Raw genomic sequence first — 19,605 nt, 5'->3', positions numbered from 1 at the left:
TGTTAACAGCCTGTAACTCACAATTGAATGAAGGGGGTTGCACTATACCAACTAGTCCAACAACAATGTTTTGTACATTTGATTGTCACGGCAAGGTATTGGCGAAGTAGAAAACAAAAAATTAATTCGCCTTGTTTTATTTTGTGCTGACAGCTACATGGACATTGCGAAAGAAAAACAACAAATCAGCTGATATACCAACACCACCTTTAATAGATTCGCGTTGGAACAAAAAAATAAACAAAAAACAGCAGAATTTTTTTAGTGCGAAATGTCACCTTGACAACGAGCATAAACTTTTAATTTGTTTGACCGATACTGTACGAGATATCGATCACTACATCCCTGTACCGAGAAAATAATGGATTTCTTTTTCCCCAAACTAATATTATATATTTATATTGAATCCTTCTACAAATCATGAGTTAATCTTTCAATAAAAGTAACTTTTGCATTTCAGACCAACCAGATTAGAATGTTGATTAGCACAAAACATGTTTTCCCCGACTTTGACGCTCTTACCTTTCAGTTTTTCGCATTTTTAACTATTCCTTTTTCGTTTGAAGCTGAAATTATGTACTTTTAGACAATAAATCGTATTTACAAAAATATTTAAACTTTCTTAAAGAAGAAATTCTTGCAGAAACACTTTTTTCCCCTAATACAGGGCGGGCCAAATAAGACCTACTAATGTTAAGCACAAATAACTTTTTTTTATTTTTTGACATATTTATTTTTCTCTTTTTGTAGGTTATAATTGAATTGTTGGAAATTTATTATGGAACCCTACAGTACAACACAGCGCGTTAAAATTATTGAGTTTTTCTATTCTTGTCAACGATCAATTGTTTTAATGCAGCGTAAATATCGGCATATGTCGGATGAAGCGCATTTCCATTTAAATGGTTATGTCAACAAACAAAACTGTAGATTGTGGGGCTCTGAAAATCCAAGGGCAACACACCAACATCAGTTGCACCCATCTAAATGTACTGTTTGGTGCGGTGTTATGCGCACTAGAGTTATCGGTCCACATTTCTTCGAAAATGAGGATGAAACGCCGGAATCGACTTCAGGAGCTTCTTAGAGAATATTGATTGAAAACTTTTTGCGGCCAATGGTGGAGCAGTATCCTAATTTGTGGTTTCAACAAGATGGAGCAACTGCGCATACTGCTAGGCAAACTATGGACCTGCTGCTGCGTAGTAGTAGGTCTTATTTGGCCCACTCTGTACAAGTGGAGAGTCTCATCAGCAGCAGTAATTCAGAAATAATAAAAATCAAGACAACTAAATGATTAACTGATTAACAACTTCACATTTTTTTTAGCTTTTAAAGTTTATTAGCCGTTAAATTCTTGTTTATTTCTTGATTCCTCATATAGATGCTGGTAGCAGTTCCTTTTTTACATGTTGTTTTTTATTTTTATTTTTTATTTTTTTGTTTGCCTTTTTTAGTTATGTATATTTCTATATTGTATACGTGTATATAAATTATCAACGTTTTCTTCTTTTTTGCTAACAAAAATGTTTCTTCGTAAATTTAGTTGTGAATAATTGTTTTACTTTTTCTAAATTTACGACGCTAATTGGTGTGTATTTGCTTTGCTGACGTCGAATATACAACGGCTGCTTTGCAGGCAGTAACAGACAGACAGGTAACCCAGCAGCGTATTTCCGCACGTGTCATGAACAACGAAAACAGGATGGATGCAACCCGAATCTGTGTTTCTTAAATGTTTAAATGTTGCGCCTAGTAGTTCCTGTATTACTCGTTAAGTGGATGCGTAAGCCATTTTCGCAGTGGTGCTAATTTTTTACTTTCCTGGTATTATTCGCACGCTACTTCCATTTGAGGTATTCTTCTTATTAGTTTTCTAAATTTGGAAATTTATTTATTGTTCTTAGATACTTATTTCTGATGCTGTTCAACGATTATCTTTTCGACATCAACCTTTCGATGGATTTTTGTGTGCCGTTTCACTTTGTGATGCTATCAGCGGTGTTTCTCTTTATTGGAGGTTTGATTTTAAATTTAAATATATTTTTTCATTATGTTTTTGCAAATGGAAGAGAAATTTTTAAAGTATAAAAAACAAAAAAAAAAAAAAATAATAATTGTCTAATATTCATCTATTTCGTAATAATCATTGTCGATTTCGTCGAGTTGCAAACTCTGGAAGTCCACTTTGTAGCGCAAAATACCTAGCGAAAAAACAAGAAAAGGGAAAAAGAAATGTCATATATTAGTGTTTTGTTCGTGGGAAATAATAAAAATGGATGGAAAAATAAAAATAATAAACTAAAACTAAAAAAAAAAAAAAAATAAACAACTAACAAAAAAATTGGACCGCGTAGTTAAATTAATATCGATTTAATTTGTGAATAAATTTAAGTATTCCTTTAATAAAATATTTGCAAATTTTTTTTTTATAAAAATTTAACAGCACAGCCCAATAAAAGTCACACATACACAAATAAATAGCAGTTTACATATACATAAATAAATTAAGATAAAATTTACGAAGAGAAAAAAAACTAAAACAAAAACAAATAAAAATAAAAATATTAGAAATCGAAAAACCTACAAATGTTTGAATTAATTAAGTAATGCGTGAGTGATTTTTACGCAGCAATATTTACCTCTAAGACTTGTACATACATACATATGTATCTGGTTGCCTTAGCAGTTAAACTAGCGCACTGGCTAACGTTTACACTTACAAAGAAATAATGGGAGCGTAAGCAACAAGGAGCACAAATAAAGACTTCTGGGGAAAAGGGAAATTTCAGTGGAAAAATGAGGATGTTCGAAAAAAATTATACAAATTTGGAAAACAAACCAAAATCAGTTACTCAGGAGAAAAAGCCATAAATTAAAATATACTTAGATGAAGGATGAAAAAAAATCTAAAAAAAAAATTAAGAAAAAAACGAAATAAGTTGAAGTAAGAGCTCCGAAATTTATATACATACATACACATATTTGCATACAGGAACTAATGTCCAGGACTCAAACATTTAACTTGACCGTGAGAAACATGTTTTTGCGTTTGATTTTTCGACACAGGAGTTTTAATTTTTAACTCGCGACTTGAAAAATGTGACTCGTAATTGCATTTTGAGAAAACAAGTCACGAAAATTTATTTCTTTTTCAAGACTCGAACGGCCGATTTAATAATAGAACCTTCGCAACATTTGTTTCATTGAACAATAATGAATAGAAATATGCATGCAAGTTCTTACAACTGTCGAATTTATATTGCTCCAAAAAAGGCCGGATTAAAAAAAAAAAAAAAAAAAATTGGTGCGTACACTTCTGTTAGGTGTAGGTGTTTGGGCGACCTCCTCCTATTTAATGTTGTTCCACAAATGTTTTTTATGAGGAGCTGTTTTCATGGCAGAAATACATCTGGACGTTTGCCATTGTCCACCCAGGGGCGATCGTTATTAGAAAACGGTCTGATTTTGCGAAAGAAATTATGTTTGAAGTTGTTCTAGCAATGACGCCAGGGATGGGACTGCGCGATTGTGGCAGGAAAACCTGTGCCATAGAAATGGGTACATAGTATTAACGCCTAATATGAAAAAAGTCTTGTATTGTCTAATCAATGGTTCCTTAGAAAATATTAGCCATACGTTTTATTATTCTCAATTTGCCTTCAACTAAGGGCGGCGACTTCATTTAGATAATTATTTAGGATATCAATTTGAGAATTATCAATTTTTCGATGATGTTTTATAAACCTTCGATTTACGATATCATTTTTTCACGGTTTGAGATCAATTGGAGGAGGATATGTATCTACTTGAGTAAATACCAGCAAGTCTTCAGATCAACTGAAGAAGAAACTTATTCAAAGGCAAGAGATCAATTCATTATACACGCGCTGAAAAGTCCCGGGCCATTATTAATAAAACTAGTGTCATCTATGTGTTAGGCCGTGCGTGTGTCTACACGGTTTGAGGTCAATTGGTGATTGACGATAGACTAAAACCTGACAATTACACATTTTTAAAAGGTTAGCGAAATATTGTTTTAGGTGTTTATTGGGAAACATTCCTGCTAGTTACGATTTTAGTTATTTTTAATTGTGTTTGGCCTTTCCTTCATCTGTTTCGTTCTACACATGAATTTATACACATATTTTACCGCGTCACTTGTTTCTTTGTTCATTTTATTTATCCATGTTGAAATATATATATATATTGTATATATGTACGTATGGTTTTATTTTTTATGTGTTCTATTATTTACGTTGGTAATATAGGTGTTTTTGTATGTATTTATAAATTACGTTTTTATTTTCAAATTTCTCTTGTTTATTAAATGTCATTTGTTAATTTCGATTGAATTTTAACGTATGGCTCTCATTAACTATTTTTAAGGTATTTTATCATATAAATATAATTAGTATTATTGTTTGCTTCATATTATCATTATCATCATCTAGGCTGCTTTTGACGCGACAATAATTCTCAACCTCCGTTGCCTTTTCTCCTTTAGGGGTAATTACACGCCAATTGTAAAAGTGATTTTAAGAATTCAATTTGCTTTTTTTGTTTTTCTTTGTAATTCTTTTTCGTTTCTACATTTAGAAATTAAGATCTTTTTAAAAAGTCTTTAGTAAAATTTCTTTAAACAAAGAATTACCGCAATGAAATTCGCAAAGATGCAGATGCGCGGGCATTGCATTTCTCAACTTAAAATTTTAATTTATTGACTCACTTCATTTAAGCATTTACTTTCTAATAGTGAGTGAAAATAATTCTATATGAAGTCGCGAAAAATCTGCTACAATGATCACTACAGTAATATTTTGTTTTTGTTTTTGCTGTGTTGCCGAGTGTGACGCGAGAGAATTCATATATTAATATATATAAATAGTAGCAATGTGAGAGATAGATTGAGATGAGAAACAGAGGATAATTGTTTTTTTTTCGCTTAATAGTCATCAAGATCGACGTCCTCCAATGGTTCGTCAGCCTGCAGTGATTGAAAGTCGACTTTATAACGCAAAATCCCTATTATTATTTAAATCAAATAATTTAGATACAAAGATTGAAGAGGTGGTGCAAAAGTTTAAGATAAGAGGGCAGAAATTATACATTAAAAGTATTATACAAAAAGATACACACAGAAAGTAGTCGACGAAATAATAATAATGGGAATAGACAATTTTAGATAGGACAAAAGGAATGTTGATAAGATAGGATGTATGTATGTGTTTTTTGGCATATCACAATTAAAAATAATTGGAATTCATTTAGCCATTTACATAAGCAGCGACAAGGAATAAAAAAGAGAGAAAGAGAAATTTTATCATTTAGCCAAACTGTTCTTAATATTACATTACATTATATATATAAATATGCAATTAAAACAGCAATAAATTATAATAGCTAACTTCACAGAAATCTATTTTGAGCGAGATGTGCAGCAGAATTACAACGAATAGCTATTTAGTAAATTCGTAACAAAATAAATGTTTGAAATTTTGTCGCAACTGTCTCTCGCAAATCAGCTTGGTGAAAAGGTTATAATGACTCTCGCGCCAACGGAGCGAATAATATTATGGAACTCAGAATTCACTTCGTTTAATACAAGGCGCATTTATTGAAGGTGGTATTCACTAGACCAACAACAATGTTTTGTACGTTTTGATTGTCACGGCAAGGTATTGACGAAGTAGAAAACAAAAAATTAATTCGCCTTGTTTTATTCTGTGCTGAGAGCTACATGGACTCAGCGAAAGAAAAAAAAAACAAATCAGCTGATTTACCAACACTACCTCTAATAGATTCGCCTTGGTTTAATATTTCGTGATTTCGAAAAAATATTTATCATATACATTTTTATCATATAGAGAAACTAAATTTTATCACGCACAGAAAATATTTACCATTACATATGCAAATTTTCAGATAATTTAAATTGTTTGGAAATAAATTTCTGTGAAATTTTTATCTTAGGAAAACGAAAAAAGACAAAAATAAACTACTACTACAAAAAGTTCCGTGAAACTTACCACCAATGCCACCGAAACCTCGCACAAACTGGCTACCCTCTTGAGATTTGTCCGTAATAATCTCAAGTGTAGCACCGAACATTTTGTAGTTGTTCGCAAGCCATTCGAGCAGCGGCTGAGACTCGATCAACTCCATTTCAACGCCACTCTGAAAAAGCATAAATTAATATAATGTTCTTAAAAAAAAAAAACAAAAGGAGTTACATATAGAGTGTGCTTTTGGGGGAATAGAGGGCTCACAAAAAATTGACCGTATGACTTGGGAAAACCGTTTGACTTAGACCTTAATAACTAAGGTCATCCTAAATATGATTTTAAAAACATATTTTGCCTAGCTTTATACTTAAAATATGCCATTAAATTATAAATTTATGCTTCACAAATACCATTGAAATCCTTATCAAGCCTTAAGATATGTTTTTAAGGGGTTAGGGGTAGTCAGAATTTCCAAAAAATTTGAATTTTTTTTTAATTTTCTTAAAGTAAAATATCTTAAAAATATTGTGTGGAAATTTGAAGTGAATCCGACAAATACTTTTCCATGATTCAATGATAAGGTTTGCTCAGTAAGCAGCTTTCTCGTTCTCTCTTGACAAATCGGCTCCCTTAGCAAAATACTGGGTTGCTAGCTCTAGAAATTTTGAGTAAAAGTGGAGGAAAAGTAAAATTTGTAGAAAACACATTTCATTTTCAAAATGGTGTGCTTACAAAAAGCAACAACTCGCTAAAGAGTTGCACTTCCCAAAGAGTTACGACAGGGAGAATAATTGGGTAGTCCCGACGCGATCGATAACATGCATACCTTATTACAAAAAAGTTGGTACATACCAAACACATGTCCGGCATGTGATGGTACCCCGCACGACACTAACCACCTCTTCACATGCCCCCTCAAACCGACTCATCTAACCCCACTCTCCCTCTGGACCCAACCTGTCGAAACTGCATGTTTCCTGGGCCTACCCTTAGATGAGCTAGACGAAGACGACCGATGATATGCCTACACAGACAGGGCTACCTATGCTGTTAAAATGTTAAAACAACAACAACAACAACAACAACAAAGTTGGGATTGACGGAATTTATTTCCAATGAGCGCATCTTCCCATGGATGGATGAAGTGACCATAGGAGGCTTAGCAAAGCACAGTACCAGCATGAAAAAGCTTCTCATAAAAAACCATCTACCGGAATCGGCTTAAAACTGTAGGTCCTTCCATTTGTGGAACGCGCGCTACAAATAGGAGGAGGAGGATATCGGCCAAACACCTAACAGAATTGTACGTGCTAATTATTTATTTATTTTTAACAAAAAAAAAGTTTCATATTGGCGAAACTTCGCAACTTTGCGATCGGTTTTAAATTTAAAAATTAATTCACAAAATAAAATCTTGGATTAAGTGAAATAATTTCATGTTTTAATATTAGACTTGGCGATTTCCGCTAACAAATTCTATTTGTACCCGTATTTAATTTCAAATATTAATTAAAATTAATTTTTTAAATCCTTCGCAGTTTATTTCCATTTAAGTAAGAAAATACTTTTTTGGTACCATTTTTACCAAAAAAGATTTAATATTGTCTACTTTATTCACCTTCTTAAATACAACCTTTTGTAAGGGAGTGTCAAAAATCGTATGTCACTAGTGAGCAAACCTTTAATAGTTGAATCATGATACTTTTCGAGTTATTCAAAAATTAATAAATGGCGTTCCGAAGCAGATAGCAAAACTTTGAATGCGTTTTTCTCAAAACTATGTTTTTTTTTTAACTGTAACTTAAAAACCGCTTAGTAGATTTTAATAAAATTTATACTGCTTTTGAAAAATATGTAAAACTCGTGCCTGATCGAAGGATTTTTTTTTTGTTCAAAAATTTCGATTTTTTTAACAATTAATTGTCGGGCTTTTTCTCGAAAATCTGAAAAATATTTCCTGAGGCCGTCATATTGTTAATTTAAAACACAAAAAAAAATTCTCGATCAGGCACAAGATTATCTATTAATAAAACTTATTTCTCTTGTCCGATTGATTTTAGATGAATCTCCAAGGACTTGTGATGATCACCGCAAGGGTCTTCTGGAGAAACGGGCTCCACACAAACAGCGATAACTTTTACAATTATTAAATTTTTTTTTGAAATTTTGTCAAGTCAAGTCGAAATATTATGTATTAATGCTATGTTTTTATTTTTGTAAAATAAAGCAATTGACTAGCAAAAAAAATTATTGAAAATCATAATTTTTTCGGGCCGCTGACTATTCTTCACCCCATTGAACTTTGGTGCCCCGTTCTGATTTTGAAAAAAAAAAAAAAAAAAAAAAAAAAAAAAATGTTTGGCGGTCGCGCAGAATAAGCTTTATACAGCATTGACCAAAACTATAGCACCCATATAGTTGCGATATGCTTTCCGATGCTCCTTTTACGTCTTCAAACATAAACAAGTTGTATTTCTGATCTCTCATCAGCAGTCGCGTTTTGACCAATACTGTATACAGTAAATACTCTGTGAATGCGTCATATTTTTATCACTACAGAAACGTTTGTTATTAGTTCAAAACATAACAAAGAAATATTCATTTATTGCAAAGTATGCTGACAATAGAAAATATGCTCTAACAAATATAGCTCAATTTTTATGTACACATTTTTTTTGTTTTCGTAAATCTTGTAATCGCTGGAACATATTTGCGATTGCCCTGTCAATAACTTTAACATTTCTTCAATGCACAAAGAAGGATGCAAAAATCGAATGGCAATCATAAATTTTCTTCTGCGACTAACGAGTGCGAAACTTGCTTTTATGAAATAATTTATATTCTCAAAACCAACAAACAACATGAATAGATATGTCCCGTTAATGCCTACACAGGATATGTTTCAAATCGCGCACTCTTCACTATTATAGTTTAACTACTCACTTCCTTGTCGGTGAAATGTGACTTGTCCTTCTCTTGCTCGGGCGTCAAGTGCAGTACTGTGTTCGACGTGGAGTTCGCATGATTCTTCAAAACATAACGTTGGATATCTAAATTTTCCCAACAGATTAAAGTCTCTACAGAACCCAATTCCAAGGCGCGCAATGTATCCTCCACACCAAAACAATATTTGCCAGTGTCCTAGAATAGAAATTCGTTAGCATTTTTACTAAATTCTAATAATAAATTATGTAGGTTTGAAAAAAAAAAAACGCTCACTTCACTTATCACTCTCCCGCTAATAATACCAACTACTCACCTGAGAAATTTCATCGAAGTAACGTCCAATGAGTTTTTTCTCTTGTATAAATTTTACATTCTGCAATGACTCGGCCGCCAATTCTATCGCTTGATTAAAACCATTTTCACCACCATACGAGACATCCACCAGCTTAATAACTTTGGATTGCAGCCTCTATACAACAGAGAAAAAATAAAAAATCGTAAATATGTGTTGGTGCATATGCTTTTGTGCTGTTCACCACTTACAGGATCGAACATATCAGATTGACTCAACTCGGTCTTGAAGTCCGCACTACCAGCCAAAATCAAGCCCGCAATATTAGGTTTATCATTCGTAATGAACAATTGCGTAGCAACTTCAGCCACTTTGCGCACATAATTATGACGCTTCTCCATGCGCAGACGTGCAAAACGCAAAGCTGACTGACCACCACGCCCGTGCTTCTTCGGCAGATCAACAGTGAATTTGTGCAGCACTTCGCGTGTATTACCTTGTAGTGTACCGAAGAGAGCGCCATTACCATCCATCACTATGAAACCGAATTTATTATCATCGGCCAGTAAAGCGGTCAACGCTTCAGTGTGGAACTTATTATCGCATAAATACAGCGACGTATTAATCGGTTTGAAGGGTTCAAAATCAATATTAACCTTCTTCTCTTTACCTTCTTCTGTGACAATGGTGCCACAGTAGATGACCAGACCATTTGGAGGCACTAAAATTTAATAAAAATAATAAAGAAACAGATTACATAATGAAAATTGTAGGAGGGCAATATTACGAAGGTCGATAAAATTTACCTTTGGTGTATAATTTAAGCCTATGCTGTACCGATGTAATGGCGCCCAACACGGACAAACGATTGACACGTGACTTGATATTGGACGCTGTGCCGAATTCATCGGCCAACATTTTGCTGACACGTGAGATTTGATCCTTTGGCGGTATGATCAATGAAATCATGCTAGTTCCATTGCTGAAATAAGATAAAAAAACGCGTGAAATATAATTTTATAACTATTTTACAAAAATGCACACAAATACATGTAAGAAATTAGTAGATAGTATGAACGTATATCTCTAGCGCTTGAGTTTATTCAAAAGTTATCTAAATTCTCACGCCCAGCGGCTTTCTTTGTGGGAATAGCTAACGTTTTGTGCAACTTTTCTCACAAGTATCAATTATTCCATGCAAGTTTAATAAAGACTACAAGTAAAAATCAATAACCGCCATTAAGAAGTGCAAATGCAGCTAAGTAAATGGGAATATTTTACAGAAATAGAAAAATTACAATTTATGAGAAAAGCGAAACTTTATAAATCACTCTTTCTGACCAGTATTTTTTTTTTTTGGTTGTTCCAATAAGACGTTGAGCAATTATTAAGTCGATAAATGTGGAAATTGCTAAGAGCTAAAAAACCCCTGCTTATTATGGCTTTTATACAATAGAACAGACTACCACCACACCGTTCCCCCAGCAGTCGGTTCTACGTTACCGGAAGACCCGGATTTATATCCGACCAATGATTGTCACTCCAGCAGCATTCCCCCGACATGTATGGGAAATATTTATACTGCTGCAACAACATGGAGGTTAATTTATTTTATTATACTAGCGACATACATAAAGGGTCATCAATTCAGAGGTATCGGATTTTAAATTGAAATAAAACAATGAAAATTCAAATTGATTCGGCAGTCTTCATTATTTTTGACATTAATGACATTTATTTTTTTAAGATAATCCCTTTCAATTGTAGGCCGCAACTGAGGCGAAATTTTGCCATCCGTAAACATCAATTTTGAATGACTCCCCGGAGAACTTCGATCAGTATCTCGTGAATAACTTTAGTGATGTTGGCTTCCTATGCCTCAATCGAAGCTGGTTTATCTACAAAGCATTTAGACTTTATATACTCCCACAAATAAAATTCCAAAAGTGTGAAATCACACGATCTTGGTGGCCTGTCGGCCAATTCACTGGCCCGAGACGAAAGTAAAATTGCTCACCGAAACAACGACGCAGTAAATCCATTGTTTCATGGGCTGTATCGCAAGAAGCGTCGTCTTGTTGGAATCAAATGTTATGGAGATCACGTACTTCAATTTCCAGCATTAAAAAGTCGTTTATCATGTCGCAATAGCGTTCGCCATTCACTGTTACATTGGCGCCAGTCTCGTCTTTGGAGAAATATGGGCCGACGATTCCTCCTGTCCATAGGTAGCACCAAACGGTTGTTCTTCAATGGTTTCGGGTTGCTCTTCGGCCCAATTACGGACAATTTTGCTTATTGACGCAGCACATAAGCCAAAAATGGGTCTCATCGCTGAACTTTGAAGACACTTTTCATAGAGCGTCGATTTTCGTAATACAATTGAAATGCCAATGAATGCTGAAAAAAATTATGTATTTATTTGACAGTAGTCACGCGTGATCTGTCGAAAACCCCTACTGGAAAAAGTACTAATATCCGATCACCCTTTACATAGGATTGGATTAATGCAGTATCGCAAAAAGTACCCTTAGGTATTTCTTTCAATCCAAATCACTTTTGATTTTGTCTTATTTTATTCATATTTGTGATTTTTTTCGTTTCCTTTATGCTGCAATGCACGCAAAATACGAGTTGTCACAACTTCAAACCGGTGCGAATTGGCCAAACCGAGTTAGAAGCAAACCAAGCAAGCCAGCAAGCAGCTCAGCCACGTTATCAGCGCTAACAAAACGACACAATAACAAAAACTATGGAAATTAAAAGCAAGTGTACGCAAAACAACAGCTGTTAAAACGGATAGAAGGTTGTTTGGTTGGTTTGGTTAGCTGGCTGGTTGGCTGATATGATACACAGCAATGGTGCAGAGCAAAGCTAAAGCAAAAGAGAAGCATAAGAGTCAAAGAGATAGATAGAGGGCAGAGAAAAGTAATGGGGATCCGCAAAAAGCCACAATTTCCAGATAAAACTGCATTTTAAAGGTAAAATAAAAACGAAGTTTGTAGCAGACAAGAAGATCGCGTATTTGCAACTTCAGCTAAAGCAAAAGAATATCACTAATGAAAAAGGGCAGGTGTGACAGCGATAAAAAAAGCAAAAATCCATGGACAACCCAAACAGCAGTCAAGCCAATAATCCCTTTTAACAAGTTAACAGCGAATCACTAGAAAAATACGTCTACAGTGACTAATTGGCTGACGCACCATGAGTAGCTAGAGAGGAGTACGGACTCGCAGTAACTGACAACAACTTCAACTCCAACACAACAAAAACTTTACTAAAAGTAACCAAATCAGACACAATTCAAGGGAAGCAGGCAAACGGCCATAAAAAAGCGAACTGAACAAAAAAAAAAAATATAAAAAATACCAGCTACTTGCTGTCACCAGTCGCAACCAACAAAGTCCAGTTCAAACTGACACAAAGCGGACACGGCATGCTGCGTTGTCGAGGTTTTCGTAGCGCTGCAGGCAGCTTTGGTAATGTTTGCTGCTGTTGGCAAGTAATAAGTAGCTAAAAGAAAATTTTGCAACATAGTGCGAGAAAAAAAGTAAAACAAACAAAACTATAGAGTAACGGAATAGGGGAGCTACCAAGGCAAAGAGTTGAATGGAAAAGATTTTGTATGCGTGAAATAACAGGTAGAATAGAGAGTAGAGGAAATTAACTATATATTTTATATATGTATGTATGCAAAAAAAAAATTTAAATACATATAACTAAATACAAAAACTAAAAATCAAGAAATATTGAACTTCGCGATGGAAATAACAAAAAAAAAAAACAGCACAAAGTTCAATAAATCGCAAAAAATTAGTACTCTCAATTTAAAACATTATAGCCAGACAGATGGTGGCGTTAATCGGATAACGACTTAATTTGGAATTATCTCAGGAATGAAATGCAACTAATGCGGTTTGGCAAATAGAGTTAATCGACATAATTTAAGTGGATTAGAGGAATTTTCGAAAGCAACATTGTCGAAAAATTACAGTTAACATATATTGGGAATGAAAAATAGTGAAACTTTCAAAGAGAAAAATAAGAAAGACAGGAAGCAATGCTAGTTTGCTTTAAAACGTTCGAAATTACATTAATTGTTTAGATATTTCGAAGCAGTTAGAGAAATTGCAATTTAAGATTTTTTTTTAATAAATTATCTTACCACCCGTGCAGCTACTACCCGTATTTGTTGCCTGCGGTCCATCTTTTACTGACAATTACAATAAGCAGATCAGCTGTTCACTAATCCGCCGGTCACACCACAATTTTAATCAGAATTAACTGCGGGTTTGCCGGACTAACGCCGCCGCCTATCTAGGCTATTAGGTTAGGTTAGGATAAATGGCTGCCCACGCGAGGGGCCCATTTGGACAAGAAATCAAAATTTGTACATACAGAGGCAAAAAGAGACAGAACCAAATTAAAACGTAAAAAAAAAAAAACAAATATAAAAAGAAATTTAATAGGAAAGAATTATTTAAAAAATAGATTAAAAAATTCTACAAGTCAAACGATAGCGGCAATTATCTAATATAAGTCAGAACAAACTTAATGTAATTTTCAAGAAAATCCGTACACCCGATAAGAATGCACAATGCACGTAAGCAGTAATGGAGTTGCGATTAACGAAATACACAAAATAAAAAGCCAGTAAAAATTATTTTAAGCTAAAAAAAATATTTTTGATTTAAAAAATAATCTAAAAAATATTTTTTATCTAAAAAAATATTGTAATCTAAAAATATTTTAATCTAAAAACAACAAAATTTGTTTCTTTATAAAAGTTTTTATATGATTTAACTAACCAATTAAAATCAAATTATCTTAAAATTAAACAAACAAAAATTTTGTGCGCACAAAGACCACGAGGTGGCGTTGTTTGTCCCTCATGCAACCAGCTGACGTATGATGAATCATCGTTGACGAAACGCCAACTCTCTTTTTTCTGATTTTCACTACATAAAAGCTGATGATAGCGTGCGCAGCGAATGACTTGCCAAATTAAAAAATGATAAAAAGGACATAAGAAACACCTTTTAGGTACGTAGTAAATATGTTTGACTGCGGGAATGTTGGAATAATAAAAATTAAAGTTTATTACATGAAAATAGTAATAAGCTTTTGCACGGTAAAAGTATACTCGGAAATTTCCCAGCGCCTGCCATGGGGGTTGAACTCACAATACAAGTCACACACAAACTCGCTAGGCTTCGGGTGCCAGCATTGAAATAACGCGTAAACATAAATTCTGATACTACTGATGAATTCAACAAGCGATTTATTATGAAATAAATTTAAATGGAAAACCTAAACAAATATTAATTAGTCAGGACAAAATTAGGAAAATTAGACAATTTAAGTCACACTTATCGACAGCGGATGTGGGCGTATCCAAGTATGTAATTGAGCAGTATAATGTGTGACACTGGAGTTTATGCCTTACTAAGCAAAAACGAATAAAAGAAACGCACCTTCAAACTTTACAAACCGAAAAAATTAAAACTCATAAGAAATACCTACGACGTTCGAATTAAATTTAATGTGCGGCACACGTTTGCATGCAAATAAAACAGAAATCAAACACATAAACGTAAGTAATAATCACACAGAACGCATACTCAATGAAATTAGTGGAAAATAATAGCTACATACCTACATATGCATGTACAAATTTCAAGTTGCGGATCTTTAAAATTTGTTTACTATTCGGCTGAAATGCTTAGGTAAATTGCCAGCACTAAATGTAGCAATATAATACCAATAGTAATTCATTTCTAAATGCTTGGGGCTTAGGGTAGGTTTTTGTGGCAGTCGACTTGGCCAATTGACTTAAACCATGAAGGTCGGTTATGGTACCACTGGGCTTAGGGTAACAACTAACAATGTTGTCGATTTTTTTTGAATTGTAATACGCTGCAGAAATGTATTACAATTCAGCAATAAAAGTAGCCCATTATGCACGAAATTAAATAATATAAATTAAACTTTTTCATCCTATGCATAAGGCTATTATAAGGTAAGTCGTAGCCGAGATGCCGTTGTTGCAAGAGATTGTAAATTCATTTAATTTTTTATTAATTGTCAGGCAGTGGATGTGCACAAATTCAGGTCGTTCAGGTCCTACAATCTCAAAAATATTTTGTTATCAAAAACGCGAAACGTATCGACGCTCATCTAACACCTTTCTCCCTCTCGACCCAACCTGTCGCAACAGCAAGTTTCGAGGGCCTAACGGTAGATGAGCTAGACGAAGGCGACCGGTGATTTATACTACACTGACAGGACAAAGTTACTGCTACAAAAACAGCAACAGCAACAACAACAACAGCAACAACAACAACAACAACAACCAAAATTGTGAGGTTAAATGAATTTTTGATAACTGAAACTTCATCGTCCTTGAATATAATTACTATTAGCAATTGTCAGCTAAACAGACAGTTGTCTAATTACTAATTAAAAAATCGAGAATTATTAACGCATCAATGTTATCCACAATTGAACCTCCACATAGTATATATTATTATTAACATTAACTATATCAAAACTCTAATTAAAGTAGCAAACTAAACTCAAAATGGTATGTCATACAATTCCTAAATATGCCACATTTTTCTTTTTGTTTATTATTACCATTGTTGGCTGATTGTGTGCAACACGCGCATTTGTTTGAGCATACATCGGAAAAGTAAGGCAATTACAGGCATGAATACGTTAACGTCGAACACTCGCACACTGGCAAATTGTGAAAGAGGAGCAGTCATGGAGTATTCTCTACCAAAATTAACCAACCACCCACTGAGCGGTATAGCTTCAACTAACAGTCATACACACCACTCCATGAAGTACCCACCATGCCGCCGAGCAAGTGAAATAAGGGCGCCACATACCAGCTGTCAATGCCAGCTAAGTTTTTGATGCTGCTGCAAATACATGAACAACCCTTGTGCCATAAACATGTGTGTGGGTGAGAGGCGGCATGGATGGGTTAGTGATGAGTGGTTGTTTTGGTGCGCTTGTAACTCCAATGTAAACAGTTGTTGCTTTAAATGTGGGCTAGCAGCAAGTCGCACGTATTGCGCTTTGATAGGTGTTTGGTATGTGGATACAAATGAAAGAAGTACCTTATTCGTATTCGATTTGAAATTCAATTTTTAATAAACAGAAAATTCTTTGAAAGGGGTAGTAATTTGACTTTTTAACTATTTTATACGAGTAAATCGTTTAGTATTTTATTCAAATTTTTTTAAGATCGTGTGTATAGGGATATATTATATATATTGTTTATTTGTAGCAATGCAAATGTGAAGTTCACTCACCCTCGTGCCATCTCCAAACTCTTAATGAGTTTCTTGATTTTCCAAATTTCGACATTGCGATCAGCGGACGTTTCCTCTCCGGACATGTTTGTTGATTTGTTTATTTACACTGCTTATACTGAAGACTTTTCACGTGCACTTGCTTGTTCCTCCTTCACGCTGAATTAACTGCTAATGCTGCCCACTAAATTCAAGTGTTATTTGTTGCCTGCAGCTTTTTAATAGAAATTTTTGTGTCTTCAAACGAAATATTGCTACTGCGACTGCTACTTGAAAATCTGTGTGTATTTTTCGCACACTTCTATTTTGCTGTCTTTTCAATTCTGCTGCAATACGGATTTGGGATTTTAATTGTTCTTGGTTTATTATTCCTGTATGTGGCCTCTATTTCAACTTTAAACACCTTTCTTGATGATTGATTAGTACGCTGTAAGCCATAAAATATAAAATACAAAACAATTTAAATTAATATCAACTTATCATGCGATGATGAAAATGCTATGATAAATAATTAAAAATATATAAAAAGCAAAATGTAGAATTAATAATAATTTGCCATTAATTAGTTTTCTTATCATTTAATCGCGAAAATAGTTCAGTTATTCACTTTTATTTACTAATGAAATTTTTTCGAAAGCTGTAAAAGTTTTCCTCCCATTCGTGTATCTCTTTATCCTTTTTTTCGACACAAACACTCTCTCTCAAATAGCAAGAGAGCGAACAATAAACGTGTATCGCGTTTTTTATTTGCTGTAATTCTCTTTTTACTTTTGCTAAGTAGGAACGAAACGAAACAAGGTTGGGTTTTTCTTTGCGTTTTTTTTTTATTTTCGTTTACAATTATTCTTAAGGAAACTTTTTCTGTTTGAGAGGTCGAACTTTCACTGTCCACATGTCACTTTCGATTAGTTGTTCGCATTTACTTTTCTTAAACACTTTTTATTCAAAGAAACTTTAATAATTTTGACGTGCTCGTCGCTCACCTTCACTTCGTGGCAATTTTCTTTTGTCCGTTCTTTTGCTTACACTCTTCTTCCTTTTCATTTCCTTTTTACTTACATTCTTCTATTACTTTTCCTCGTTTTTTGGTTTTTGCCACTCACGTCTTATACACACACGTTTGCAAAAATTCATTAAATAGAAATCAACCTTTTTTACACTTTTATGCTTTTCTTTTACTTAGATAAATCAGAAACTGCTTATCCCATCTGAGGCAAATTCTTGGAATAAACTCAACTGCTTCTACAACGGTCACCGACAATTTTTTCACGTTGGGGGACAACAAACAGCACAACTTCAGGAACAAGGGTTACGTCTTTTCCACTGTCTATCCGTCACACTGCTTTCAACGAGCAACGTTTCGCCTGTTTTCGCTACCTAACTTTACGACACAGCAGAAATTATGGTTTTCATATGTTCCGCTATAATTTTATTTCACTGTTGCATGAATATTCACAAATTCTCCGTAAATTGGCCTATACACAGGTACGTTTGCAACGAACTGAACGCAATTCCTCATTCGTACTCGTTTGTATGGCTAAAAGTACTGTTTTCTCGCTGACCTCGCTATCGTACCATTGTTCGCTGGCTGACTAACAGGCTTCTAGTATTTTTGGAACGATCAACGTACTATTCAGATCACGTACAATTATAGAAAAAGTACAGTTGTACTTTATCGTCAAAACTTACTTATGAAAATTCGTTGAGCGACTTATTTTTACGAATATTTTTTAAAAACTATGTATAGTTTTATTGAACACTTGAAACATTTTTAAATATAAGCACAAAACAGACTTCAATTTTCAAAATCCTCGAGTTCATAAAATACATCAGCCTCAGAAATTATATCGTTCACCTAGTTCGCTTTATTTAACACAGTTCAGTACTATTTCGCAAGCATACCAATACTTAAATCTACGAACGGAAAGTCCCTCTGTCAGCATACAATTGGAATAACAGAAATCAAAAAATTCATAACAGCAACACTGTGCACTTGCTTTCAATTTGAAAGAAAAAAAATGCATTTATTCAGTAAATATATTTAGTCCGTTCACTCATCCTCAATTGTCTATGGTAATCTTTAATGACGTACGCGTACTTTTTGGAAATGGTACGAAATGTTAGTCGTGCTTTTCGCGCAACCTTTTTCCTTCTCTTTTAGCGCGTACACGTACACATTCTCACCCATACACCAAAAACACTGATTTTGTAACGCTGATTTACCGAACACTTTTTACAATTTCCCGCAGCGTTGCACACAAAATTTTTACTTACTTGGTTTTTAAACCGTTTTGTTTTCGTTTTCGCACAAAAATTTATTAAAAATAAACACTTGAAAAGCAAGAAATTGGCATGAGTTGGAGTCGTGCACTCGCGTAGACTTCAAGCCATGTGCAATTTTCGCAGGAGAAAGGACAGGGTTGTATTGCAGTTGACGTACGTTATTGACGGTGCTACACCTTCTGCTATTCAATTGACGATAGCAAAGCCGATGACGATGACAAAGATATTGATGTTGCCTTACCGTTGGCCAGTTTGTGTAGAAATGAGCCAACAAATAATGCGTCTTGCATGCGCTCACGCGTATGTAGCGCAATGTAATAGATTTCTTTTATCACGATTACGTAATTATATCCGTTTTGGTACTTTGTTTTGTACGTTTTCACAAATGGTACGTTAAGCAAATACGAAAGAAAAAAGTTGTGCACATGTTTCCTACGTTTTTCATTTACAGCACAAAATGGCGTGCGCCATGATTGTCAAAAATTTTGAGAAATGCATAGGAAATAAGTAGTAGACCATAAATTTGCAAACAAAGGAGATAAGTTAGCTAACAATAGGATTTTCGATATTAATATTTAATAAAATCTAATCTCATATCAATCGAAATAGCAAATATTTTTAATGTTTAGTTTATTACATATATAATAATAAATATAATAAATTTCATTGATTTAGAAATTAACGCACAATGTTATATTGTAAAGTACCTATGTTTTGAGCTTTTATATTCACTTCAAAACTGTGTTAGATATAATCT

General features: G+C 34.0%; 1 protein-coding gene across 4 annotated transcripts; it reads right to left on the bottom strand.

The window, feature by feature from the left end:
• Positions 1-1,349: 1,349 nt before the first annotated feature.
• LOC128860306 (eukaryotic peptide chain release factor subunit 1) lies at positions 1,350-18,996 on the bottom strand. Of its 4 annotated transcripts, none has more exons than XM_054097749.1 (8): positions 18,840-18,996; positions 16,566-16,992; positions 10,050-10,225; positions 9,495-9,964; positions 9,265-9,420; positions 8,949-9,146; positions 6,030-6,177; positions 1,350-2,204 (listed from the first exon to the last, which is right to left on the bottom strand). In XM_054097749.1, exons 2-8 carry the CDS (start codon positions 16,649-16,651, stop codon positions 2,122-2,124), a joined length of 1,317 nt encoding a protein of 438 aa, XP_053953724.1. In that variant the 5' UTR covers positions 16,652-16,992; positions 18,840-18,996; the 3' UTR covers positions 1,350-2,121. The 4 variants fall into 4 exon arrangements, with proteins under 4 accessions (XP_053953724.1, XP_053953726.1, XP_053953725.1 ...); XM_054097751.1 differs by lacking the exon at positions 18,840-18,996 and adding an exon at positions 18,255-18,429; XM_054097750.1 differs by lacking the exon at positions 18,840-18,996 and adding an exon at positions 17,625-17,933.
• Positions 18,997-19,605: the final 609 nt, after the last annotated feature.

This window comes from Anastrepha ludens, chromosome 4, assembly GCF_028408465.1.
Source record: "Anastrepha ludens isolate Willacy chromosome 4, idAnaLude1.1, whole genome shotgun sequence".
Lineage (NCBI taxonomy): Eukaryota > Metazoa > Arthropoda > Insecta > Diptera > Tephritidae > Anastrepha > Anastrepha ludens.
This window is presented reverse-complemented; position numbering and strand designations above follow the sequence as displayed.